Here is a 27,466-nt window from a genome sequence, read left to right on the forward strand (position 1 = left end):
TTCTTCTGTGTTATTGGCTCTGCTCTATCAATTGGTCCGACCTACCGTTGTTGATGCCACCCAAAATGATTGATCGTGTCGACGCGGTGGAAGAACGTTTGGGGCGCTTGGAATTGAGTTTTGATTCATTCCGTGAGACACTGCTCACAGAGATTCGTAACGAGATTCGCAACACAGTGCAGAAGGAGACACCACAGTTAAGCCCAATAACCGGTTCTTCGTCCCTTGATGAATTTCGTCTCTCTGCAAAGAAGGTAGAACTGCCTTCCTTTAATGGTGATGATCCAGTTGCATGGATCACCCGTGCTGAGACCTATTTTGAAGTTCAACGCATTTCTGAGGATGTTCGCATTCAACTCACCAAGTTGAGTATGGAAGGTCCAACAATTCATTGGTTTAATTTGTGGATGGATTCTACAGAATCTTTGACATGGGAAGATTTGAAGGATGCTATGATGATGCGATTTGGTGCAGGGCGTTTGGATAATCCCATTGAAGAACTTAAGGAGCTCAAACAAACGAGTTCGGTGGAGGAATACATTGCTGAGTTTGAATTGTATTCATCGCAGTGCGGACGTTTGCCAGAGCAGCAATTTCTAGGTTATTTTGTGGGAGGTTTGCGTCACGACATTCGCTCTCGTGTTCGTACCTTCAAACCACGGAATCGATACATAGCTATGCAGCTAGCACGTGATGTGGAGGCTGAATTTGCTGTTTTGACTCAGCCGGGTCAAGCATACGGGTCACGCTACAAACCGAGCCAATCCCAAAATTGGCCTCGTCCTAACAAGCCGTTTTGGGCCCAACGCGATGGGGATTCCATTACCCCTGCCAACCCGACTTGTTCTGGATCTACTGCGACATCAGGTACCAGTCGCTTCCAACCGGGAGGGAAGCCTTCGCAACCCCCTTCCTCTGCTGTGAGTTCAACCGGGAGTACCAACGACGGCCTTCGCAAGGATAATCGTAGCCGTGGAGTGCGGCATATTCCCTTTTCTGAGGTACAAGATCGGCGTTCAAAGGGGCTGTGTTTTCGTTGCAATGAAAGGCGAAACCCTCTTCACCAATGCACGACGAAACAACTCTGATTGATCATACTTGCGGATGACGAAGGTGTTAATGAAGACGGAGAGGTTATGGTGCTCGAAGCTATTAATGATGAAGAAAGGGAGATTGAAGATCTGGAATGTAAGGTGATTGGATTGTTCGGGTAACCGATACTAGTGACGTGGGTGTTCGAACGATGAAGCTGGAGGGTTTTATGCAAGGTGCTTCTGTTCTGGTCCTTATAGACAGTGGGGCAACTCATAATTTCATTTCTCCCACCGTTGTCGAAGCCTTGGGTTTGCCCATTACTAACATCAAACCAATGGGGGTCCGTTTAGGTGATGGTCATCGTATCATGACTTTCAGAAAATGTGAAGGTGTGAAACTGGTAATGGGAAATGTTCACGTCACCGTGGAAGCTTATGTTTTGGGGCTGGGGGGTGTTGATCTAGTCCTTGGTGTAGTGTGGTTGGAAACTTTAGGGAAGGTGACAATGGATTGGAAGGAGATGTCGTTGGTTTTTAATCATTGAGGTCAAAACGTCCAACTGAAGAGGCAGCATAACACCGCTACAACAGTCACCCTACAGAGTTTTGTGGCGAAAAAAATGCGACTTATAGAGGGTTGTTGTTGTTCTACATCAGTGGATGTTGGTGGAATGGAGTCTCGTCCACCAAAACAGAACAAGGAACTGCAGCAACTACTATCTCGCTATTCAGCAGTATTCAAAGAGATAAAAGGTCTTCCTCCAATCAGGAGTAATGCTCATGCCATTGTGTTGCAACACGGTGCTGGTCCCGTAAGTGTCCGACCTTATCGATACCCTCATTATCAGAAAGATGAGATAGAAAAACAAATAAAGAGTCTTATGCAACAAGGGGTAATTTGCAACAGTACTAGTGCTTTCTCTAGTCCTGTGATATTGGTAAAAAAGAAAGACAATTCCTGGCGGATGTGTGTTGACTATAGATCACTTAACAAGGTGACAGTGCAAGACAAGTATCCTATTCCGGTGGTGGATGAGCTATTGGATGAGCTGTATGGTGCAGGGTATTTTTCTAAGTTGGATCTCAAATCTGGGTACCACCAGATTCGGATGAAAGAAGAAGACATTCATAAGACAGCGTTTCATACTCATGAGGGCCACTATGAGTACTTTGTTATGCCATTTGGCCTCACCAATGCTCCAGCAACCTTCCAATCAGTGATGAATGAAATTTTTAAGCCGTTTCTGCGCAAATTTGTCTTAGTATTTTTTGACGACATCTTGGTGTACAGTATGGATTGGACTACTCATTTGGAACACCTTGAAGCTGTCTTGCAGGTGCTACAACAACATTGTTTTGTGGCAAATCAACAGAAATGTGCTTTTGGTCAGAGACAGGTGGAGTATTTGGGTCATGTGATTTCAAAACAAGGAGTGGAAGTCGACCCTAATAAAGTGAGTAGCGTTATTAATTGGCCTTTACCCAAAAATGTCAAAGGAGTGCGTGGATTCTTAGGATTAACTGGTTATTATAGAAAGTTCATCGCTAATTATGGCAAAATTGCCAAACCCCTCACGGAGCTGACGAAGAAAGATGGTTTTGTGTGGAATGTAGCAGCTGCGGGTGCGTTTGAGCAACTCAAGGTTGCTGTCACTTCTGCACCTGTTTTGGCTTTGCCGAATTTCGAAGTTCCCTTTGAGATTGAGTGTGATGCCTCTGGTAAGGGAGTGGGGACTGTTTTAATGCAGTTAAAGCACCCTATAGCCTATTTTAGCAAGGCCTTTTCAGGTTCTAAACTAAATAAATCTGCCTATGATAAGGAGCTCATGGCATTGTGATGAGTCATAGATAGTATTAATTATTGCCTTATTTAATTTAGTTTTATTTTAGATTTGATTTAGTTTTATTGCATTTTATTTTATATTAGAATATTTTACTTCAAATTATGTTTTATTTTATTTTAGGAATAAATATATGGTGGAAGGTGTCTTGGAGCAAAAGAAAGAGGACTGGAGCAAATACAGTGCGAAAATACGAAGATATGGAACAAAAATATGTTCCCACCAAGTCAGAAGCTTGGCACGGCCAGTGCCAACATGTGGCACGGCCGTGCCACCTCCAGAAGCCACTTTTGCTGCTTTTTCTTCAAGGCCAAGTTACCCTGTTGCAGCTTTACTGTTTTACCCTTTTAGTTGCTTAGTTTCTAAGTCGATTGTAAAGCTATAAATAGAGTAGCTCTCCACCATAAACAATCATCCTTTACTTTGTTTATTTCTATTACTATTTTAATAAAAGTCTTTATTTCCCTTTTACCTTCTTCGCAATTTACTTTACCGTTATTTTCTCTCTTCTTCCCCCATGTCTACGATGAACATGAGTGAGTAGACTTCTTAGTCTTAGGATTATTGGGGAGTCTAATGACTCAATCCTAAACAAAACATGTCTAAACCCTAATTTCTATGTAACCCTAATTTCTAATCTAGATTCACCGTCTTAACGTGGATTAACAATTATCAAACTGTGGAAGCGAAAGCGGAGGGTTTGATAATCGTTAATCCATCATCCCAAACATCAATTCATAAAGCGAGAGCGGAGTCTTGATGTTGGAACAAGTGAATCTAGACAATAGTTGCAAAACAGTGAAATAGTCTTTGCAACTATTGAGACAAAGAGTAGTTTCAATCCTCTATGCATCTTCTAGTAATCATGTCAGTGAAATAGGCTTGGTTGCTAGAAGTAAACTCTCACCGGACTTTCATCGGAAAGGTGAGGGGCTAAGGGAAACCGGTCTTTAGAAATTAGTGTGTAAATCATGAAATTAGATGTTTAGGTTTTGTCTAGTGAAGGATTAGTTATTAAGATGAACCAATGATCCTAAGGCCTTTTATTATTATTGTTTTTACCTTCAGCAATCAAACCCTTTCTAATCAACTTTCTCTCCTCTAATCATTCATTAAAAGTTAATTAAATTGACCAACTCCCTAGCGGAACGATACTCTACTTACTACTATTACTTCGATAGGCCGTGCGCTTGCGGTTTGGCTCTATCACATTGGTGCTTGCAATCCAACATTGGAGACATTATTTTTTGGGAAGGAAACTTATAGTGTATTCAGATCAAAAGAGCTTGAGACACTTGATCAAACAACGGATCACTATGGTCAGTCAACAAGAATGGATTGCAAAATTATTGGGGTTTGACTTTGAAGTGGTGTATAAGGTGGGGGTGGAAAATAAGGTGGCGGATGCTTTGTCCCGTCAACATGAAGACTTGGAACTGAAAACCGTGATATCTTATCCCATTTGGCAGCAAGGAAAAGACTTACATGCTGAAGTTATGCAAGATCCAGCCTTGAAAGGGATCATTGCAGCATTAAAAATCGATCCTACCTCCAAACCAGGGTACGAATTGAAAGGAGGGATCTTATTTTACAAAGGCTGATTGGTGATACCTGCAGGATCTCCCATTATTGACACTCTCTTGAGTGATTTCCATTCTTCTCCAACTGGAGGGCATTCCGGTTATCTTCGTACATATCGACGAATGGCAGGGACACTTTATTGGCATGGAATGATGAAAAGGGTGCAAGAGTTTGTGAAAATGTGTGATACTTGTCAGAGAAACAAATATGCCGCAACTACTCATAATGGATTACTTCAACCTCTTCCCGTTCCTGAAGTAGTATGGAGCGAAATCTCCATGGATTTTATTGTGGGCTTACCTAAGAGTAATGGGTATGAAGCAATCTTAGTGGTGGTGGATCGACTTTCTAAGTATAGCCATTTTATTACATTGAAGCATCCTTTTACTGCTCGTACTGTTGTTGTTGTATTTGTGAAGGAAGTAGTGCGATTGCACGAAGTTCCTGACTCTATTCTGAGTGATCGTGATCCCTTATTTGTGAGTATTTTTTGGAAAGAACTTTTTAAGCTGTTGGGAACTGTTTTGAAAATGTCTTCGGCCTATCATCCTCAAACGGATGGACAAACAGAGGTTATTAATCGTTGCTTGGAGGCTTATCTCCGTTGTTTTGTTTCGGACCAACCCAAATCTTGGTCACATTGGGTTCCTTGGGTTGAGTTATGGTATAACACTACCTTTCATATCTCTACTGGCTTCACTCCTTTTAAGGTAGTTTACGGAAGGAAACCTCCGGTATTGGTGCATTTCTTGGAGGGAGAGACTAGGGTTGAGGCAGTGGCACAAGAATTAAGGGACAGAGATGAAGCTCTACGTCAACTTAAACACAATCTCCATCGAGCTCAAGAACAAATGAAGTTATATGCAGACAAGAAGAGAAGGGATGTGCATTTTGATGTAGGTGATTGGGTTTTCCTTAAGCTGAGACCTCATCGACAACAATCAGTGGTGAAGAGAATTCACCAAAAGTTAGCTCCAAGGTTTTTTGGCCCTTATCAGATTGTTCAAAAAATATGAGATGTAGCTTACAAGTTGGAGTTACCGGAGTCCTCTAAAATTCATCCTATCTTCCATGTCTCTCAGCTGAAGAAGGCTATAGGAGACTATCATCCTACAGAGGAACTGCCCATCAGCTTGGATGCTGACAAGAGTGAAGTGCAACCTGAGAAGCTCTTGTCTTGGAGGGATAAATTTGAAGAAGGACATCACAAGAAAGAATGGTTGGTTAAGTGGAAAGGTCTTGATGCTAGTGACGCTACTTGGGAGGATGAATTACTGCTGAGGAGTCAATTTCCAGACCTTAGCCTTGAGGACAAGGCTATTTTTGAAGGAGGGGATGATGATAGGACAGTAGGTGGACCAAATCCTAATGAAGAGGAGGTCTTAGTGACCGTGAATGATGAGAGGCCCAAGATTTGGAGGGTGTATGAGAGAAAGAGGAAGGGAGAGAGTAAGAAGATATTCTCTAAATAAATCTTAGTAAAGATATTATATTAGAATTATATTAGAAATATATAATAAGTATATTATCCAAATAAATCTTAGTAAAGATATTATATTAGAAATATATAATAAAGATATTATTCAAATAAATCTTAGTAAAGATATTATTTGATAATATGTCCTTGGTAGTATTCTATATAAGTCAATATGTAGAGGGAGTTCTAGGCAAGCAATTAGATTATTTGTTAGTACCCTTTTAGGGTTGGCAGCAAGAGACTTTGCTGAGGAGCTTTGTTCTGGAACTTGTAACTCTTTTCTTTATTCCATCTACTTAATAATATTCACCACTATTCTATAGTTTCGATTGATTTCTTCTATGTTATTGGCTCTGCTCTATCAGTCTTTGTTTTGTAGGTCTTTCATGTTTGTGTTATAATTTATTAGAACTAATAATAAACTTATAGAACTTTTCACTATATTATAACCCTGCTATAGTTAAAAGCACTTACTTATAAGTTTTAACAACATGAAGTTGGTAGAGTGTACATACCTATCAGCATATATTTTATTGGTCAGGATTAAATTTTTATTTTACTAGTTCGAATATTTGAGTTTATATGGCTGATCTAAATTGTCTATTTTTTTAATTAAGTTCCCTGAATTGAAAAGTATTTGTTTGATAAGGCCTTTTGTTGGAACAATGGAATGGAACTTCTTCCTCTTGAGTTTGAAGCTATATAATACACATTAAATTTTTATCTAAAAGGCTATATTGACATATCTGTGTTAGTGTTGAGTGGCATCTGTGTTATATGTCTGCTAAAGTATTTATTTACTTGTACACATTTTTTTTATGTACTACTTTTTTTTATGTACGGACTTTAATATAAGTATTTATTTATTATTTAGTGATTTTGCATTTTCTTGTGGAATTTATTATTTGTCTGTGTGTAACTTAGGATTAATTATGCACCACTGAATAACTTGATGCTGGAGATATTGAGTGAACAAGAGACGTGTACAAGTAAGCAGCCTTTTGTGAACCTCCGAGCATTGTGTTTAAATAATATATGTTTTGTTCCTTAATGTGATACTGAATTGAGGATTTGAAGTACTTTCTGTGTATGGTTTTCCGGAATTGTATGCATATTCTTTATGGGGTATCTTTGTTGGGAATCTTGTTAGTCTAATAATCATGGTGTCGTTCACCGAAAGTCAGTGCAAGCTTTTTAGATCAATGAGATTTTGGGGTTTGATTCATTCCTGGTTCTTATCTAGGGGTACTGTTTTTAAAGCAATGGTTTTGTTTTTGCCTCCTCTTTGTTTGATGCAATAGCTTTATGATCTTTTATGTGACAAAATTATTTTGTAATAGTTACTGTAAATTTTTATTATTAGTTCTTGCTAGTTAATGTTAGTTCTTGCTTGCTATTGAACGTTCTTCATACTTGCAATTGCATTCTTTTGATAAGTGCCCTATTTTTTTGTTAAATTGCTTTCAGTTTGTGATTCAGTGGTCACTGTGGTTGCTTTCTTTGATAGGCAATGCTTTCTAAGTTTTGTTGTACTTGTGGACCTCATTTTTCTGTGCTTTTGATATTGGATTATTTTATTCTCAATTTTTATTGCGTTAGATTAATGATGAGTTAATGACCATATGTACGTGGTTGATGTTAGAGAATATGTGCTACTGTTCTTTCAACTTGATTGTTAGCAATTTTGTACAATTTTGTTTTAGTTTGGTTATACTAGTTTTAAATTAGATCTTTGAGGTATAATATGATCCAGTGTTGAAGTGCTAGTGATGTACCATAAGGTCAAGTGTTCTTACAAGCTAGACACAAAGTCATATTATAATTTCGACCGATGTAAAATGTCATTTCTATAGTAGTGTTTTCAATTGTTTTGATTGTCATATTAATGAATTCTATTTTAAAATGTATTCTTATAATCTATATATCTTATAATTTTTCAGGAAGAACTAAACAAACATAATAATGAGGTAGAAACTTCTCAATCGGTTGGGACACAAAGTCATATGCCTTGGAAGAATGACATTTATTCCCGAGTAAAAGGAGCTGAAAAGAGGAGACATGTGCGTTGTTTTGGCAATATTCCCAAACCTAAGAAATCAAAAGCTTCTTTGTCTGAAAATCAAGAACTGAGGGATGAACTTAAGAAAATGCGAGAAAGTCAAGAGAGGACAAATGTGTTTATGGCAAATATGATGTCAGTGATACAAAATCGATTATCTCAAGAAGATTTGAATGATATTTTACAAGCTGCAAAACAGGTATATTATATAATTGATATTTTACTTTTCGAGTTCAGATTTCGAATATTATGAGAACATGAATTAAGTACAGTTTGTAACGTATTTCCTTTTTATTTTTAATAGGCCTTAGATGGTGCTAGTGCTCCAAACCAGATAAATTCTTCAAGTCGATGCAATGATGAAGACGGAAGAGAGGAAGATTAGAAATTGTTTTTATCTTGGATATGTTTAGGCTCATCTAGTGTTTTTTTTTTATTTAGTATCTATATTTGTGTTTATTATATAAAATTGACATTATTTTGTTATTTTGATATGTTTGTAAGACTTACTACTTTGATCATATAATTAAAATTTTCTTTGATGTTACCTTAATTTTGTGTAGTGCAATAAAAAAGTATTGCCGAATATATTATTTTTTTGGTCAGGAATTATTGTGAAAATTTTATTATTATTAAAAAATATTTATATTAGGGTGAGTTTTATTTAAAAAAAAAAAAAAGAGAACCTACAGCAACGGACAGTTTGGTCCCTATTGATAAGTGCCAGGAAGTAGTATTTTAAGCATTCATTTATGGCACGTTTGTTACTTGTTTCACAAGTTATCTAGGGAAAAGCCGAGAGAAAATTGAATTTTGACCTCTTACGCTTTAGTCATCTTACTCTACCCATTTGTGCAGGAAATGAATGTCAAGACATCAAGCAAGAATCAAAAACAACAAATTTGGGCAAAGGCAATCTCGCCATGGCGAGCCACTGGCGAGCTAAAAGGCGAGCAACTCCAGAGAGCTCCAGGCCACTTCGCCACAGAGATGGCCATGGCGAGAAATTTCGCCAGGCGAAATACTGGCGAGCTGAATGGCGAAGAGTTCCAGAAAGTTGGAAGATCAGGACAAGAGAACTTCGCCATGGCGAGCAAAATTCTTCCTGGCGAAGTAAGGCGGTTTCATCTGAGCCTGGTGACGTGGCAGAAACCCACTGGTGAAGGAAGCTCATCTCGCCATGGCGAGACAAATTCCGCCAGGCGAAATATAACTTTTTTAGATTCATATAAAAGCTCAATTGCTCTCATTTCAGACATTATCTTATCATATCTTAGAGAGAGGATAGGGCGAAAATACAGTGTATTCATTGGGCAATAGTGTTTGATTGAGATTTCATCAAGATCCTTGGAGAAATCAAGTTCCTTGCATGGATTCTCAACTCTTCTTCCACTTTTGTAAAGTTCTCATGACAATGATGAACTAAATCTCCTTAGTTGGAATTAGAGGTACTTGATTGAGCTTAGAATGTAATCTTTAATCTTGTAATATATGATTCTAGCATTTTATATGATATTGAAGTTATTCTTGCAATTCAATTCCAATCTTTGATTTAATTGATATTGAAAAGTACTTTTGAATCTAGGTTTAGAATATTCATCTATCAAAACAACAATTCTAGACATAGGATTGATGTTTTGATAATCACACAAGGTATTGGAACTTAAAACTTTCGGATCGTTGAATAGATTGAGAAATCATCGATTAAATGATACGATCGACAATTGGATTGTTTAATGGTTTGGGAAATCAGCCATTGAACAATACAATTGATTTCATAAGATTATTTGGACACGAATAATCTTGTTGAGCGATACGTGATAATATCGGTAAAAAGCTAGAATTCATATAGGTGATTATTAGGTTATGTTTGACTCTTAATCAAAGAACTCTAATTCCAACGCTTTTACGCCTTATTACTCTCCACTTTTACTTTGGCAATTTAGTTAACTTAGTTAAAAACAAACAAACAACTTATCTTTTAAACTTAAAATGATATGTGATGTTGAACGATCTTTGATATCGCACTAGTCCTTGAGGAGACGATTTATACATACTTATCTTGTTTGATGCAAAAATACTACATCAAAATGGCGCCGTTGCCGGGGACTGGCGTTTAGATATCAGAGATAATACGACTATTATATCGTTTTAAGCAATTTTGCACATAATTGCTTTGTATAGAGATTTATATCATTCATTTATTATCCTTGGTGTTGCTAATCTTGTGGTTAGACTCTTGAAATTTGTATATGCGAGGTACAGTTCCACCAGAGAAACTTAAATTCGATCCTGAAATTGAAAAGACTGCCCGTAGGAACAACAGTTTGAAGAAAAAGAAAGAAAGAGAACTAGCCAAACAAAAGCAACAAGAAGGAACCTCAACTTTCATTCCTTCATTAACCACCTTATTTGAAGAAGAAGAAAGCATGGCTGGAAATGGAAATGGTCAAAACCCCCCAGGAGGCAATCAAAGTGTGATGCCCTCTTGGACAAGTCCAAGACGGTTGGCTCATCTTGGAAAGGACAAGGAGAAACAAGTGGAGCTTAAGTCTGGAACTATACAACTTGTCTCAAATCATCCTTTTGTCGGGCTAGATCATGAAGATCCTTATCAACATTTATCGGTGTTTTATGCCCTTGCCAACAGTCTTGGTCAATCTGAAGCTGATGAAGAAGCTGGGTTTGTTAGGTTGTTCCAACATTCACTCATCGGCAAAGCTCGGGAGTGGTATCTTGATCAACCGCCATCTGTTTTGAATGATTGGAATGCACTCGAAAAAGCGTTCCAAGAGAGATTCTTTCCGGATCATAAACACATGGATACTAAATCTGCAATTGCAATGTTCGCTCAAGGTTCAGATGAGTCTTTATGTGATGCATGGGAGCGATACAAGTCATTACTAAGGAAGTGTCCAAAGCATGGATTTGACGATACAACTCAAATCCATATGTTCCGTGGAGGATTACAACCAGAGCCAAAGCTTATCTTAGATGCAGCTGCACAGGGTTCTTTGATGGGATTAAGTCCAAAAGAAGCAGTGGATATCATCAACAAGATGTCACTCAATGATCGAACAGCTAAACACAATCGAAGTGGTGCCTTGAGAAAGTCTGGAATCCTAGAGTTGGGTTCAAATGATGCTAATCTAGCACAAACCAAAATCCTAACTCAACAACTAGAAGAAATGAAGGCTCAAATGAAAGAGATGCCTAAGCTCATCAAAGAACAAATGCAAAAAGAACAGAGGCATCAACAAGTCCATTTTTGTGAGATGTGTTCCGGTGATCATCCAACGGGGTATTGTCCACCACAACTTGAAGAGGAAGTCAATTATGTGGGCAATCAACAAAGGCCGGGACAATTTCAAGGTCAATATCCGGGCAATTCTAATCAACAACGGTATCCGAACAACAACAATTTTCAAAGAGGAAACAACTTCAGACAACCGTGGAGATCTAATGCCGGGCCTTCAAATCAACAGCCATACAACAACAACTTCCAACAATATCCACCACAACAAGATCGTACACAAAAGATTGAAGACACCCTCAATCAATTTATGCAGCTTACAATGGCCAACCAACAAAACAACACCGCTTCCATCAAAAATCTAGAGACACAAATGGGACAACAAGCTCAACACTTGAGCCAAATCTCTCAAATCTTGGCCAATCAACAAGGAGGTGCCTTCACAGCCAACACTCAAAATAATCCCAACAATAACCACAATAGCAACAATGGAAAGAACGAGCAATACAAAGCCATTTCAACAAGAAGTGGTAAGGTAATTGGACAAGGGATTGGTGATAACTTGGAGGTGGAAAGACAAGTTGTTGAAGATAAAGAGGAGGTGAATGAAGAAGAAGGTGAGAAGGAAGAGGAGGATGTACATAATGATGAAGATGTAGATAATAGAAGTTTAGTCGAAAATGAAAAAGAACAAAAAAATGAAAAAAAAGAAAAAATTCAAAAAGATAAAGGAGTAGTTGAAAAGGATGTGGAGAAGAACAAGAAGAAGGAAGTCGGGAAGGATGTGCCGGCTCACAAGCTCCCATATCCAAAAGTACAATCAAAGAAGGACTTGGAGAAGCATTTCAAGAGATTTCTAGACATTTTCAAGAAGTTGGAAATCAACATACCATTTGCCGAAGCTCTTGATCAAATGCCAACATATGCCAAGTTCATGAAGGAGATCTTGTCCAAGAAGCGTTGATACAATGATGAAGAAACAATTCAACTTGACGCCAATTGTAGTGCAATTATCCAAAGACGGTTACCAAGGAAGGAAAGAGACCCCGGAAGAGTGACATTACAGGTGGCAATTGGTACCGTCAATGTCGGTAAAGCTTTAATTGATCTTGGTTCAAGTATAAATCTTATACCATACTCAGTTGTTAAGAGGGTTGGTGGCTTAGATCTTAAGTTAACCAAGATGACTCTTCAATTAGCCGACAAATCCATAGCCCGACCAATGGGAATAGCAGAAGATGTGTTGGTTAAAGTGGACAAATTTGTGTTTCCCGTGGATTTCGTGGTAATGGATATTGAGGAAGACGATGATGTGCCCTTGATTCTTGGACGAGCATTCATGTTAGCCGCAAGGATGATGATTGATTATGATGATGGATTAATGAAAGTGCGGCTGGACAATGAAGAGATCAACTTCAATCTCCATGATGCAATGAAACATTCCAAAGACAAGGGAGCTTGTTTCAAGGTGTATGCAATGGATGAGGTGATCATGGACACACGGAAGCAACTGCATAAACCTACAACCCTTGAAAGAGTGCTCACTGATGCACTCAATGTTCTTAGTGTTGAAGAAGAAAGGGAGATTGAAGAATGCTTGAAAGAGCTTGAGACTTTGAAGGAAATTCCCCCGAAGAAAGCAAAAGTGGAGGAATTGAAAGACAAAGACAAGGTTGAAGAACCAAAGATTGAGATGAAAGTCTTGCCATCACATCTTAAGTATGTGTTCCTTGAAGACGATGGCACAAAACCAGTGATCATTAGTAGTTCTTTGTCAAACAACGAAGAAAAGAAATTGATCGAGGTACTCAAGCGCAACAAAGAGGCAATAGGTTGGAAGTTGTCCGACCTTAAAGGTATTAGCCCTTCATATTGTATGCATAAGATCAACATGGAGGAAAACTTCAAACCGGTGGCTCAACCTCAACGTCGGTTAAATCCCACAATGAAGGAAGTAGTCCGAAAGGAAGTGGTTAAGTTACTTGAGGCCGGAATGATCTATCCTATCTCGGATAGTTCTTGGGTAAGCCCGGTGCAAGTAGTGCCAAAGAAAGGTGGTATGACGGTGGTAAAGAATGAAAAAAAATGAGCTCATACCAACAAGAACCGTCACCGGGTGGCGGATGTGTATTGATTATCAGAGACTTAACCAAGCCACAAGGAAGGACCACTTTCCATTACCTTTTATGGATCAAATGCTTGAACGTCTTTCCGGGCAAGCATACTATTGTTTCCTTGACGGTCATTCAGGATACAATCAAATCACAGTCAATCCGGAGGATCATGAAAAGACCGCATTTACTTGTCCCTTTGGAATCTTTGCATATAGAAGGATGTCGTTCGGTTTATGCAATGCACCGGCCACATTTCAAAGGTGTATGCAAGCAATATTCTCTGATTTGATTGAGAAAAGCATTGAGGTATTCATGGATGATTTCTCCGTATTTGGATCATCCTATGATGTGTGTTTGAACAACTTGGACACCGTACTGAAGCGGTGTAAAGAAACCAATCTAGTGCTTAATTGGGAAAAATGCCATTTCATGGTGACTGAAGGCATAGTACTTAGTCACAAGATATCATCAAGAGGCATTGAAGTTGACAAGGCAAAGATTGATGTAATAGGGAAGCTCCCACCACCAGTAAATGTCAAAGGTGTACGAAGCTTTCTTGGCCATGCCGGTTTTTACCGGAGATTCATAAAAGACTTTTCAAAGATAGCAAAGCCATTGAGCAACCTGCTCAACAAAGATAAGTCTTTTGTTTTTGATAATGATTGTTTAATTGCTTTTGAAACTTTGAAAGAGCGGTTGACCTCCGCACCAATAATCACTGCTCCTAATTGGAATTTAAACTTTGAATTAATGTGTGATGCGAGTGATTATGTTGTTGGTGCTGTGTTAGGTCAATGCAAGAACAAAAATTTTCATGCTATACATTATGCAAGTAAAGTTTTAAATGAAGCACAAATAAACTATGCTACCACTGAAAAGGAATTACTTGCAATAGTGTATGCATTGGAAAAATTTCGTTCATACCTTGTAGGTTCCAAAATTATTGTCTATACTGACCATGCAGCTATCAAGTACCTCCTTACCAAGTCTGATTCAAAGCCAAGGCTCATCCGGTGGATGTTGTTATTACAAGAATTTGACTTAGAGATAAAGGACAAGAAAGGTACAGAAAATCTTGTGGCTGATCACCTATCAAGGCTAATGAACAAAGAAGTGACAAAGAACGAACCGGAAGTTCGTGAAGAATTTCCCGATGAAAAGTTGTTTGCCATCAATGGAAGACCATGGTTTGCCGACATGGCGAACTACAAAGCAACTGAATTCATTCCCGAAGACTTTACTTGGCAACAACGCAAGAAGTTCCTTCATGAAGCCAACCATTATGTATGGGATGAACCATACTTATTCAAGATTGGAGCGGACAATCTCTTGCGTAGGTGTGTTAATGATGAAGAAGTAAAGAAGATCCTTTGGCAATGCCACAATTCACCCTATGGAGGTCACTTCAATGGGGAAAGAACAGCCGCAAAAGTGCTTCAATCCGGTTTCTATTGGCCAACACTCTTCAAAGATGCCAATACACATTGCAAGCATTGTGATGAATGTCAAAGAACCGGATCCATGTCAAAAAGGAATGAAATGCCATTACAAAGTATCCTTGAAGTGGAAGTCTTTGACTGTTGGGGTATTGACTTTGTTGGTCCTTTTCCTTCATCATATTCCAATGAATACATCTTGGTAGCCGTTGATTATGTCTCAAAGTGGGTGGAAGCCGTAGCATCGCCTAAAGCCGATAGCAAGACGGTAATCAAGTTTCTAAAGAAGAATATTTTCACCCGATTTGGAACACCAAGAGTGTTGATAAGTGATGGAGGTTCTCATTTTTGCAATACACCACTTGCCAAGGCATTAGACCATTATGGTGTGAAACACAAAGTAGCATCACCATACCATCCCCAAACAAATGGACAAGCCAAGGTATCTTAGAGAAAACTGTCTCGGCATCAAGAAAGGAATGGTCAACAAAACTTGACGAGGCATTGTGGGCTTATAGGACAGCTTATAAATCTCCTATAGGTCTCACTCCATTTCAAATGGTCTACGGGAAATCTTGTCACTTACCGGTGGAGCTGGAACATAAAGCGTTTTGGGCGCTTAAATTCTTGAATTTTGATCAAGACAAAGTCGGTGAAAAGAGAAAAATTCAAATGCATCAACTTGAGGAGATGAGAAACCAAGCATATGAGTCCTCAAGGTTGTACAAAGAAAAAGCCAAGAAGTACCATGACAAAAGGATCATGCAGAGAAACTTTAAGCCCGGACAGATGGTATTGTTATTCAATTCAAGATTGAGACTTTTTCCGGGAAAATTAAAGTCCAAGTGGTCCGGGCCTTTCATGGTTAAAGAGGTGAAACCTTATGGTGCAGTGGAGCTAAAGGATCCCATTACTAAAGCTAGTTGGACAGTCAATGGGCAGAGACTCAAGCCCTATTTTGGTGGTGAAGTTGATCGGCTCACGTCGACAATCTCACTCAACAATCCTTGACTTCAAATGAAAAAGGCGTCGAGCTAATGACGAAAAACTAGCGCTTGTTGGGAGGCACCCCAATTTTGTAAGTAATTTTATTGTTTTTTATGCATATTAGGCTTAGGAGTCATCAAACATATCAAAAATCCAAAAACAGAAGCAACCTGCAAAATTCTGATCTGAACTGTCATTTTCGCCAGGCCAAATATCCTCCGCCTGGCGAAGATTACAGGTCATTTGACCTGCGTACCATTTAGCTCGCCATGGCGAGATTATCCTCCGCCTGGCGAAATTGTCAAAAATGGCAGTTACGTTTTCCAAAGCCACTATCTCACCATAACTCCTCCCAACCACCCACTAACCCTCATTACATCAAACTTTCGGTTTCTTTGTTCTCTCTCTCCACCAAACCCATTTTTCTTTCTTCCAAACCCTAGACTCACAAACAAATTCACCACACAAATCCAATCCAAGTCAAATCAAGTCAAGTTTCAATTTTGCATCCCCTCTGCATTTGATTTACTCAGGTTTGTTATTAATCTCTTTCATTGCTTACTGTGCATGTCTTGTTCTTGACAAAAACTCTAGGTTAGTTGACAAAAATTAGCATTAATCTCTTCTTCTTATCAATTTGAATCCCATAATGACAGAGATGAACGAAAATCAGAGTACAATGATTTGTTCTTTCATGCTCACACCACAACTTTTGAATTTGCTAACCCACTCTTGTAGATTTTCGAATAAAAAGGGTTCTTATGGTGAAACTCTGATTTAATTCATCTCTGGGTCATAATTAGGGACAAAATTGAGTGATATAAGTTAGAACAATCATGCAATAGGACAAAACAAGGGAAACTGATGAATTTTTGTGAAATGGGTTGAATTTTTGAATTCTGGGCATGCTCGCCATTCACCTCGCCATGGCGAGGTGTTCATCAAAAAACCCAGAAACTTGAATGCTCCTTCGCCATGGCGAAGTTAGTTTCGCCTGGCGAAATTCACAGGAACAAGAATTTTTTTTTTTTAGTCTAAGATGTGTTCAATTTAGTCATCTCTAATCAATTTACTTGTGAATTGTCTGGATTTCCTGGTTGTGTTATTACAGGAATGGCACCTAAGAATCAACAGAAAGCATCAGCTTCTGCCAGAGGCAAGAGAAAGCAATCTGAAGCTGAACCGACTCCAAGACCTTATGACGAGCACAGATTCTTTACTGTTGCTCACCAGGACCGGTATCACGAACTATGTAAACGGAAGCTTTGGCATGACAAGCAGTTCCAAATCTCAGCTGAAGGGAAATACAAAGTGCTTGCTGCCATCATTCAGAAGCGAAAATGGGAACAACTGGTTGCCCCTCACCCTTAAATCAACACTGAAATCGTGCGTGAGTTCTATGCGAACGCCATGCCTTTAGAGGGGGAAGAATTTAGCTTCAAAACCATGATACGGGGTAGGGTGATCACCTTTGATCGCCAAGGCATTAATGACTACCTTGGGAAACCTTACAAACTCAAAACCCCCGATGAACTCTGTCCATTTCACCTTCAACAAAACAAAGGGAATTGGGACCATTCACTCATTCAAGCAACCATTCTGCAACCGGGAAAGGGGTATGAGACAAGTGTGACCGGGCGTGACACAGTTAAGAAGTGTAACATGACCCCCATTGCTCAAACTATCTTGAAATTGATCCTGTTCAATATCAAACCCAAGAGCCACCTTTCCACTTGCACCATTGATATCCCACCCCTCATCTACTACATCCTCACCGATCAATCGATTGACGTTGCGAGGATCATTGCTGAAGAACTAAAGGATGTTGCTTTAAGCAACAAAGAGAGGGTCCCTTTAGCCTTTCCCGGATTGATAATGGGATTGATCATTAGCCTCCGCATAAAAATCCCGAACCATGTTCATGAAGAATTGCATAATCCAATCACTGATGCTATCATTGCAAGGCACAGTGACAAAGAGAAAAAGGGTAAGAAAGGTACCGGAGCTTCCTCCTCACACCAACCTCAAGCTCCATTATCAGCTGATGATTTCTCACACATGGACCCCGCCCAGAGGCAGTGTTTTACCTACACTTGGGATTATCTGGATGCTAACAAGCGGGCGATGACTTCATTGCATGACTCTATGTACCGGATGCAGCTACATGCCGGTTACCCACAGATAGCAGATCATCAGGTTCCTACTCCGGAGGCTTACCAGGCTTATTGTGCTTGGCCTGGGGACAGGCCATTTATCTATGGGGGGATGGTGGTCCTTCATTTATGCAGGTTGATGAGCCAGCGGATGATGATCAGGGTGGAGCAGACCAAGATGATCCGGACGCGGTGGTGAGTGCAACAAATTCAAGTGAAGGCACTCCGAGTTATGAGGAGCAAGAGTTTTGAGGAGCAGGACTGAAGAGAAGTAAAGAAAAGATTTGAAAGCACACCTGAAATGAGTGATATTTTAAGATGCTTTCAGTCAATTCTTTATTTCTAGAACTCATCTTTTAGTGCTTTATTTTAATTACTTGTTGAACTATTTGCTTCTGTATTGTGTTTAATTTGCTATGTGTGACTTCAGTGTTATGTTTTGAACTATGTTTGAACTATTACTGTGCTCGTATTGTGGGGTGTTGTATTGTGATATTGTTCAAGACAATGTGTTTAATTACGGTGTGTTCGTATTGTCTAATAATGTATTGTGTTATTTTAATTTTGTTAAGTACTTCATTTTGAATTATTCTAAAAAATGTGGAAGTTTGTTTTGGTTCATTACTATTGCGTGTTTGAAAGAACTTGTAAATGCTCAAAGTGTCAAATTGCAAAGTGCTTGAAAGATAGCCAAAAGAGAAAAATCTCAGATGAATGATAATGATAGAAAGTTGTGATAAAGCGCATAGCCAAGGTACAAGTTTCCGGTTTTTCTAGATTTTTACTGGAATGTGAAACGGGTACTTTACACAAATTTCATGTCATTTAGTTCTCCGCGATAATATGTTGTTTGTGAACCACCTAGTTCTAGCCAAAAAGTGAGGAAACCTCAATGTATTATACTATATGCAAGGAGACCGGCATTTATTGTTTAACTCAGTTGTGTTATGTTAAATCTAATAACTGTTTTGAATTGTGTGAAGGCATGGAAATGATCAAGGCAGATTTTTGATAATGAGTGAAACATACTTGACCACAAATAGCCTACCTTGTGAGAAGAGCGAGTATTTGCTAACCCACTTGAGCCAAAAGAATCGGAGTCCTCAATTGTGAACTGTCAATTCATAAGCACATTGCTTGATGAAATTGCCCATAAATTTTTTTCAAAATCCAGTTCATTTTTGACACACTTTAGGACTCTGAAATGTTTTTAATTGTTGAACCCTAAACCGTCATTGATTATTTGTCCCTTTTGCCATAGAGTAGGGGAACATTCAAATAGGGTAAGTCTTAAGTCAAGTTGGGGAGAAAAAGGTAGATGTGAATCATCTGTCAAGTAAATTGGTGAAAATTCATTTTTTTATCAAGACAACATTGTTTTAACTTCAAAAAAAAAAAATGTGTGTACATGATGAAAAAGAAAAAGAAAAGAAGAAAAGGAAAAGGAAGAAAAATCCAAAAATAGAATAAATTGTCAAGATCAAGGTGTATCATGTTTAAACACCTAGGGTTTGCTTAGAATTAAAGGGAATCATGTATATTTGCCTTTTGAATGTAAATAGAATGAATGTCCCCTTATGCTTGGCCTTTTGAATTCAATTGACCCACAAATGTCCTTTCTTTTGTAGCCGAGCCAAGTTACAACCCTTAAAAGACCTTTTGATCCATGTTTTTGTGCCTTTTGAAACGATATTTGGATGGACACATAACTTGATTGGAATGTTAACTTGATTGCCGGATGTGTGTTCATAACCCTCACTCATTTGATTTCAATTGTTTAGTTACTTACAAAGAAGTGTGTTAGGTGTGGTTCGTGGATAAATGTGTTATTGACTTGAACTATTTGACATGTAATTTGTGCTTAGAACTCATTTCACATTTGCAGTGGATTGTCAGATAAGTTGAAAACGTCAGACTTGCCCGCGCATTCATTTTGAATCATTCATCTGCAAAAGTTTTCAAAGAAATTTGTACTTGAGTCTTGTTTTAAACTTGTTATGTTTTCAATATTTTGTTTGGGGACAAACAAAGAGTTAAGTTGGGGAGAGTTTGATAAGTTCCAGGAAGTAGTATTTTAAGCATTCATTTATGGCACGTTTGTTACTTGTTTCACAAGTTATCTAGGGAAAAGCCGAGAGAAAATTGAATTTTGACCTCTTACGCTTTAGTCATCTTACTCTACCCATTTGTGCAGGAAATGAATGTCAAGACATCAAGCAAGAATCAAAAACAACAAATTTGGGCAAAGGCAATCTCGCCATGGCGAGCTAAAAGGCGAGCAACTCCAGAGAGCTCCAGGCCACTTCGCCACAGAGATGGCCATGGCGAGAAATTTCGCCAGGCGAAATACTGGCGAGCTGAATGGCGAAGAGTTCTAGAAAGTTGGAAGATCAGGACAAGAGAACTTCGCCATGGCGAGCAAAATTCTTCCTGGCGAAGTAAGGCGGTTTCATCTGAGCCTGGTGACGTGGCAGAAACCCACTGGTGAAGGAAGCTCATCTCGCCATGGCGAGACAAATTCCGCCAGGCGAAATATAACTTTTTTAGATTCATATAAAAGCTCAATTGCTCTCATTTCAGACATTATCTTATCATATCTTAGAGGGAGGATAGGGCGAAAATACAGTGTATTCATTGGGCAATAGTGTTTGATTGAGATTTCATCAAGATCCTTGGAGACATCAAGTTCCTTGCATGGATTCTCAACTCTTCTTCCACTTTTGTAAAGTTCTCATGACAATGATGAACTAAATCTCCTTAGTTGGAATTAGAGGTACTTGATTGAGCTTAGAATGTAATCTTTAATCTTGTAATATATGATTCTAGCATTTTATATGATATTGAAGTTATTCTTGCAATTCAATTCCAATCTTTGATTTAATTGATATTGAAAAGTACTTTTGAATCTAGGTTTAGAATATTCATCTATCAAAACAACAATTCTAGACATAGGATTGATGTTTTGATAATCACACAAGGTATTGGAACTTAAAACTTTCGGATCGTTGAATAGATTGAGAAATCATCGATTAAATGATACGATCGACAATTGGATTGTTTAATGGTTTGGGAAATCAGCCATTGAACAATACAATTGATTTCATAAGATTATTTGGACACGAATAATCTTGTTGAGCGATACGTGATAATATCGGTAAAAAGCTAGAATTCATATAGGTGATTATTAGGTTATGTTTGACGCTTAATCAAAGAACTCTAATTCCAACGCTTTTACGCCTTATTACTCTCCACTTTTACTTTGGCAATTTAGTTAACTTAGTTAAAAACAAACAAACAACTTATCTTTTAAACTTAAACTGATATGTGATGTTGAACGATCTTTGATATCGCACTAGTCCTTGAGGAGACGATTTATACATACTTATCTTGTTTGATGCAAAAATACTACATCACTTATACCAACGGATATGGAGGTTGACTAAAGCTATTTAATAGGTGTAAAATTTCGTTGCTATAGCTCCTAAATCTATAGCATCAAGCTAATTTTTCGTTGGTATAAGCTATTGGGACGTCATTCTTGCCGTTGGTATAAGCATAGTATCCTAGACGGTAGCAGGTGGGCGTTGGTATATGTTTTATGACCTATACCAACGGCTTTTGAGACCTTTACCAACGGTTTCTGCCGTTGCTAAATGGCAAGTTTCTTGTAGTGGATGCAATCTTGGGCCCTTTCACAAGGATGCATCTTTAGTGGATAGAGCAGTATCTAAAGCTACTTTCGAGTTACATAAAAGTGGTTCAGTAAACAACCAGGAAGGTAGGCCAGAAGTGGGTGAAGGGAGCAAGCTGGCTGGTTTTAAAGCGTCCAAACAGCAAGTTGTTAGTGATGGTGTTCACAAAACTCGACATACTATAAGTGCAGATCATCGACCAGCAAAACGCACAGCTTCATGTCCTCCAGGGCGTGTTCATTCTGAATCAGCTGGCCCTTGGAGTGTGGAATGGGTTAATAGGTGCAAAAGACAAACCAAAGAAGTGGACAGACCACAACATCACATCGGCAGCAAAGCTAATTCATCTGGTGTGCCTAGAGTTTCAAAAAAGAGAGGCAATGGGTATCTCCGACATTGTGCATATAATTTGAAGCGAATTGCGAGACTCTCCGATAAAGATCGCAAGGACGTGCTTCGTGCTCTTCAAAAGACTCAAAGGCGTCGGAAAGGGATATCGGTGGGATCTAAAGATAAGGCAACGATTAATGATAGCTCTTCATTTAGTGGCTCTCAGTCTTCGTTTAATAATAATGATTGGACGCATTGGTTGGTATTGCATCGTAATGATAAGGAGAGGGCAGATGATGTTAAGGGGATTGGAAAGAAGGTGGGTTTGAATTTTACGGGGGATAAAAATAATAAGTATGATGTGTTGTCCGGGGTGGGTAGAAGAAATTCAGATGGAAATGGGAAGGAGGGATAGGAGTAGTGGGTGGTGTGAGGTGGTGGGGGGTGTGTGTTTTTTGTGATGAAGATTATTTCTTGGAATGTTAGGGGGTTAGGTGGGTTTGAAAAAAGAAGGGAGGTGAGTCAATTGGTGAGGGAGAAAAAACCATTTATTCTTTGCATACAAGAATCAAAGTTATCTAGTTTTGATGTATCAATTTGTAAATCTATATGGGGTGATTTAAATGTTGATTTTTCTTTTCAATCTTCGAGGGGAGCTTCTGGTGGTTTGGTTACGCTTTGGGATGTTAAAGAGGTTGAGGTTTGGTCATCTTTTCAGCTTGAACATGTGTTAGGGATTCATGGCCGGTTTGTGAAGTCTGGGGAAGAATTTTTTCTGTTGAATATTTATGCTCCTTGTGATATTTCTCGTCAACAAACACTCTGGCATAATATTTCTATGAGGATTGCATCTCTTTCGGACGTTAATGTCTGTGTGTGTGGGGATTTTAATGCTGTTCGGTGTCTTGAGGAACGGAAAAGCGTGGGAAATTCAGGTAGTCCTACAGGAAGCGCCTATTTCAATCAGTTTATAGATGGTAATTGTTTGATTGACCTACCCCTCCGGGGTCGCAATTTTACGTGATATCGGGGAGATGGGAAGTCTATGAGTCGGATTGATCGTTTTTTGCTATCGGGAAAATGGTGCTTGACATGGCCGAATTGTTTTCAATTGGCGTCAGCGCGTGGCCTCTCAGATCATTGTCCAATTGAGTTGAGTATAGATGTAGAGAATTGGGGTCCTAAACCTTTACGTATGTTGAAATGTTGGGAGAAATTTACAGGTTACAATGATTTTGTCCGTGACAAGTGGAAGATTTTTCAAATAGATGGTTGGGGTGGTTTTGTTTTGAAAGAAAAAGTAAAGTTAATTAAATTAGCTTTAAAAGATTGGCATCAACGTCATTCTAAGAATTTACCAGCCAAGATTGCAGATTTGAAGGACCGTATTACAGATATTGAGATGAAGGCCGAATCAGTGTCCTTGTCTGATGAGGAAATACAAGAACTTCATGGCCATTCTGAAGAGTTATTTTCGTTGTCTCGGATAAATTCAAGTATTTGTTGGCAACAGGCGCGGATGCAATGGTTACGTGAAGGAGATGCAAACTCTAAGTTTTTTCATAGTATCATGTCAGGCAGGAGGCGCAGGAATTCAATTCAGTTTTTTATGGTGGACGGTGTGTTGGTTGAAGGGGTGGACAATGTCAGATCAGCTGTGTTTTCTCATTTTTCGTCACACTTCCAAGCACAAAGGTCTAATCGTCCCAGTATGGAAGCCTTGCATTTTCGGTCTTTATCTTGCCGTGAAGGGGCGGGTCTTATTAAGCCTTTTTCGTTGGACGAAGTTAAGGCGGCAGTGTGGGATTGTGATAGTTTCAAATGTCCAGGGCCTGATGGTATTACTTTTGGTTTTGTGAAGGATTTTTGGGATGTGTTGAAGGATGGCGTTATGCTGTTCTTGTCGAAATTTCATAGGAATGGAAAATTGACTAAAGGGATAAATAGCATGTTCATTGCGCTTATTCCTAAGGTTGATAGTCCGCATCGCCTTAATGATTTTCGCCCTATTTCTTTAGTGGGGAGTATGTATAAAATTTTGGCAAAGGTTCTTGCAAATAGGCTTCGAGGGGTGATTGGTTCGGTAATCTCCGGTACTCAGTTGGCTTTTATTAAAGGTCGTCAAATTCTTGATGGGATTTTGGTGGCCAATGAGATAGTAGATGAAGCCAGAAAGAGTAAGAAGGAGTTGATTCTTTTTAAGGTTGACTTTGAAAAAGCGTATGACTCTATTGATTGGAGTTATTTGGATGAGGTAATGTTGAAAATGGGTTTCCCGACTCTCTGGCGTAAATGGATTAAAGAGTGCATTGGGACAGCTACAGCCTCGGTTTTGGTGAACGGGTCTCCAACAGAAGAGTTCTCTCTAGGGAGGGGTTTCAGGCAGGGTGATCCTCTTTCGCCTTTTTTGTTTCTTTTGGCTGCTGAGGGTTTTGATGTTTTGATGAATGCATTGTCTGTAAACAATTTATTTAATGGTTACAAAGTGGGCAACAGTGATCCGGTTATGGTTTCTCATCTTCAATTTGCGAATGATACATTAATTTTGGGTGACAAATCGTGGGCCAATATCTGTGCTTTGCGAGCTGTTCTTATTTTATTTCAAGAGATGTCTGGACTAAAGGTGAATTTTACAAAGAGTCTTTTGGTTGAGGTGAATGTCCCTGGTTCTTGGCTGGCCGAGGCAGCTATGGTTTTAAATTGTAAGGTTGGCTCAATTCCGTTTATGTATCTTGGGTTGCCTATTGGTGGAAATGCTCGTCGGTTGGCTTTTTGGGATCCTCTTGTTCAGCAGTTACACTCTAGACTGTCGGGGTGGAGTTCGAGATATTTGTCTTTGGCGGGCCGGTTGATTTTGCTGAAGTCTGTCCTGTCATCGTTGCCTGTTTATGCTCTTTCTTTTTTCAAAGCTCCGTCAGGTATCATTTCTTCTATTGAATATATTTTTAATAAATTTTTTTGGGGTGGGAGTGCAGACCACATGAAGATAACTTGGATAGATTGGCAATCTATTTGCCGGAGTCAGGAGGTTGGCGGTTTGGGGGTAAGGAGAATTAGGGATTTTAATAGTGCCTTACTAGGAAAGTGGTGTTGGAAGTTGTTGGTGGAGAGGGATAGTTTGTGGTTTAGGGTGTTGGCGGCTCGTTACGGTGTGGAGGACGGTCTAGTTTCTGAGGGTGGTCGTGTGGCATCTAGTTGGTGGAGGGATATAACTGCTTTACGATCGGAGCTGTGGTTTCACGGTAATGTTAATCGGTTTGTTGGTGTTGGCAAAAATACTCTATTTTGGCCAGATGTGTGGTTAGGAGGTGTGTCTTTTAGAGATAGATTCCCTAGACTTTTTGAATTGTCATTACTTAAGGGGGAGTCAATTTTTGGCATGCATGAGTTAGGGTGGGGGTTTGCGGGAGATGCTTGGCGATGGAGGCGGAGGTTATTTGCGTGGGAAGAGGAGTTAGTGGGGGAGCTTAGGATTTTACTTCAAAATGTCTCTTTGCAGGTTGATAGAAATGATAAGATGCTATCGAGGTTGGAAACATCTTCCGTGTATACAGTTTGTAGTGCTTATAATTTTCTGAATAACAATTCTTCTGTTGACATTTCGATGCCCGCTTCTTTGTTGTGGCATAAGGACGTACCTTTGAAGGTGGTGTTATTTGTTTGGCGTTTGTTTCGTGATAGGCTTCCTACCAAGGACAACCTTTTCCGTCGACAGGTTGTCGACTTCGATTCTCAGCTTTGCGTTGGTGACTGTGGGGAAATAGAAACATCCTCACATTTGTTATTACATTGTGATTTTTTTCGTTCTGTTTGGTTCTTTGTTCTTAGGTGGCTCGGCATTTCCTATGTTATGCCTTACGATGTATCAAGCCACTTTATTCAATTCAGCTTTATTGGTGGTGCTGCCAAGTCAAAGAGTTCTATTTTACAGGTTATCTGGTTTGCGACAGTCTGGGAGATTTGGAAAGAAAGAAATAACAGGGTCTTCAATGATAAAAAATGCACTATTCCGCAGGTGGTTGATAAGATTAAGTCATTAACGTTCAGGTGGTTGAAGGGGAAACACGCTAACCTCCCTCTCAATTATCATTGTTGGTGGCTTAGTCCGTTAACCATTTTAGCCATTGGCTAGTTGTTTTTTCTCCGGTTTTTGTCCGCTTTGCGGTTTGGCTTTGCCTTGTAAATATTGTTTGGACTATGTTTGTATTCTGGTGTTCTTCCTTGGCACATCTTGTGCTAGGAAGACCTTTTTGATGTGGTAATATAATTTCATTTTAGCCTCTTCAAAAAAAAAAAACAATACATATATGCTTACCTAATCACAATACCACACTCGATTCTCAGCATTAACAAACCATAAAAAAAAATAAAAAAAAAAATAAAAACTAAGTTTAATTAGGGTGGAAAACAAATTATCCCTTCATAGTATGCATCCAAAAAATTTCCTCATAGACTGCAGAGACTTATATACTTCACAATTTCAACCTGAACGTCTCACTTTAATTGGAATACGGCAACCAAAAAACCACAGAATGACCTCCACAGACAAGCATTAGAACTGAAACAGAAGAAAATAAAAACAGCAAAACAGCACCATTGTTTTTAACAAGTGTACTGCTAATGTGTAGGAATGTGTGTGTAGAGAGAAACTGATAAACTGACAGAGATTGTGGAATGCGGCTTATTAGCTTATCAAGTTTCGAAGAAAAAATTAATTCCAAATGACACCAAATGACATTTCCTTACTAAACACCTCCCTTCTTCATGATAAGAATCATAATCATCTTCATTCCACCAATGACACACTCCATTCAAGTACACATAGACACCTGCATAAGCATAAATACCACAAGGCATATCCAAATCAAGTTTCCTCCATGAGTTACTTCTTAGGCTATATATCTCCCACACGTCGTCACGTGCACGCGGTAAGGATCGCCTTCAGAGTCACTATAATTTTGATAGTCAGATAAATTTAATTCATAATGTACACTTCGAATGACCTTATAGTCATCTGTAGCACGGACATAACCAAATCCATGCAGCTTTTCTAGTTCAATCTCATAACGTACTAATGGTTCTAATTCAGTCGGGCTTGGAGGAAGGACCTTAAATTCGTCGATAGTTGGATTCCATAATACAACATTTGTACCACTTTGGTAAAGACAAACAATTCCGTTAATAACGGGGCCCAATATAATACTAGGGTTGTTACACTCTCTAGATTATTGGGCCCCTTATGACGACGAACATTATTTTTTTTGTGGAAGTATTATACTTTCAAAAGTTCTAGATTGACTAAAGTTTAGAAACAAATTCACACTGCAATTTGGCTGTAAGTGAAGCCTCCCAATCTAGAGAGTTTGGAAATAATGTTCGTCGTCATAAGGGGTACAAATGAATTTGTTTCTAAACTTTAGTCAATAATCTAGAGAGTTTGGAAATAATGTTCGTCGTCATAAGGGTTGTTAATAACGTTCATAATGTTCACTTACAGCCAAATTGCAGT

At 38.9% G+C, this 27,466-nt stretch overlaps 4 protein-coding genes across 4 annotated transcripts; all 4 read left to right on the forward strand.

The window, feature by feature from the left end:
• Positions 1-6,724: 6,724 nt before the first annotated feature.
• LOC146917997 (uncharacterized) lies at positions 6,725-8,580 on the forward strand. The gene is made up of 3 exons (XM_085717345.1): positions 6,725-6,922; positions 7,874-8,191; positions 8,297-8,580. The coding sequence occupies exons 2-3, from the start codon at positions 7,937-7,939 to the stop codon at positions 8,375-8,377; spliced, it is 336 nt and encodes a 111-aa protein (XP_085573471.1). The 5' UTR covers positions 6,725-6,922; positions 7,874-7,936; the 3' UTR covers positions 8,378-8,580.
• A 128-nt stretch (positions 8,581-8,708) lies between these two features.
• LOC146917998 (uncharacterized) lies at positions 8,709-12,209 on the forward strand. Its single transcript, XM_085721981.1, has one exon. It carries the CDS (start codon positions 10,245-10,247, stop codon positions 12,207-12,209), a length of 1,965 nt encoding a protein of 654 aa, XP_085578107.1. The 5' UTR covers positions 8,709-10,244.
• Positions 12,210-12,428: 219 nt separating this feature from the next.
• LOC146917999 (uncharacterized) lies at positions 12,429-15,806 on the forward strand. Its single transcript, XM_085721982.1, has 4 exons — positions 12,429-13,268; positions 13,387-13,927; positions 14,324-15,020; positions 15,200-15,806. The coding sequence occupies exons 1-4, from the start codon at positions 12,429-12,431 to the stop codon at positions 15,804-15,806; spliced, it is 2,685 nt and encodes an 894-aa protein (XP_085578108.1).
• A 5,720-nt stretch (positions 15,807-21,526) lies between these two features.
• On the forward strand, positions 21,527-26,089 carry LOC146918000 (uncharacterized). Its single transcript, XM_085721983.1, has 4 exons — positions 21,527-22,311; positions 22,609-22,934; positions 23,079-24,776; positions 24,933-26,089. Exons 1-4 carry the CDS (start codon positions 21,527-21,529, stop codon positions 26,087-26,089), a joined length of 3,966 nt encoding a protein of 1,321 aa, XP_085578109.1.
• The last annotated feature ends 1,377 nt before the right edge of the window (positions 26,090-27,466 follow it).

This window comes from Medicago sativa, chromosome 6, assembly GCF_051527215.1.
Source record: "Medicago sativa cultivar Bolivia chromosome 6, Bolivia_mono, whole genome shotgun sequence".
NCBI classification, from domain to species: domain Eukaryota; kingdom Viridiplantae; phylum Streptophyta; class Magnoliopsida; order Fabales; family Fabaceae; genus Medicago; species Medicago sativa.

What these genes read in the sequence shown, in the direction of transcription:
- LOC146917998 (XM_085721981.1), top strand. Translation starts at nt 10,245, where the DNA reads ATGCGAGGTACAGTTCCACCAGAGAAACTTAAATTCGATCCTGAAATT.
- LOC146917997 (XM_085717345.1), top strand. Translation starts at nt 7,937, where the DNA reads ATGCCTTGGAAGAATGACATTTATTCCCGAGTAAAAGGAGCTGAAAAG. An exon ending in TTTTACAAGCTGCAAAACAG is followed by an intron (nt 8,192 to 8,296) that starts GTATATTATATA and finishes TATTTTTAATAG; the next exon opens with GCCTTAGATGGTGCTAGTGC.
- LOC146918000 (XM_085721983.1), top strand. Translation starts at nt 21,527, where the DNA reads ATGTTTTATGACCTATACCAACGGCTTTTGAGACCTTTACCAACGGTT. An exon ending in ACGGGGGATAAAAATAATAA is followed by an intron (nt 22,312 to 22,608) that starts GTATGATGTGTT and finishes TCAATCTTCGAG; the next exon opens with GGGAGCTTCTGGTGGTTTGG. An exon ending in TTTCAATCAGTTTATAGATG is followed by an intron (nt 22,935 to 23,078) that starts GTAATTGTTTGA and finishes AATTGGCGTCAG; the next exon opens with CGCGTGGCCTCTCAGATCAT.
- LOC146917999 (XM_085721982.1), top strand. Translation starts at nt 12,429, where the DNA reads ATGACTCTTCAATTAGCCGACAAATCCATAGCCCGACCAATGGGAATA. An exon ending in CTATCTCGGATAGTTCTTGG is followed by an intron (nt 13,269 to 13,386) that starts GTAAGCCCGGTG and finishes ATTGATTATCAG; the next exon opens with AGACTTAACCAAGCCACAAG. An exon ending in GCCGTTGATTATGTCTCAAA is followed by an intron (nt 15,021 to 15,199) that starts GTGGGTGGAAGC and finishes AACACAAAGTAG; the next exon opens with CATCACCATACCATCCCCAA.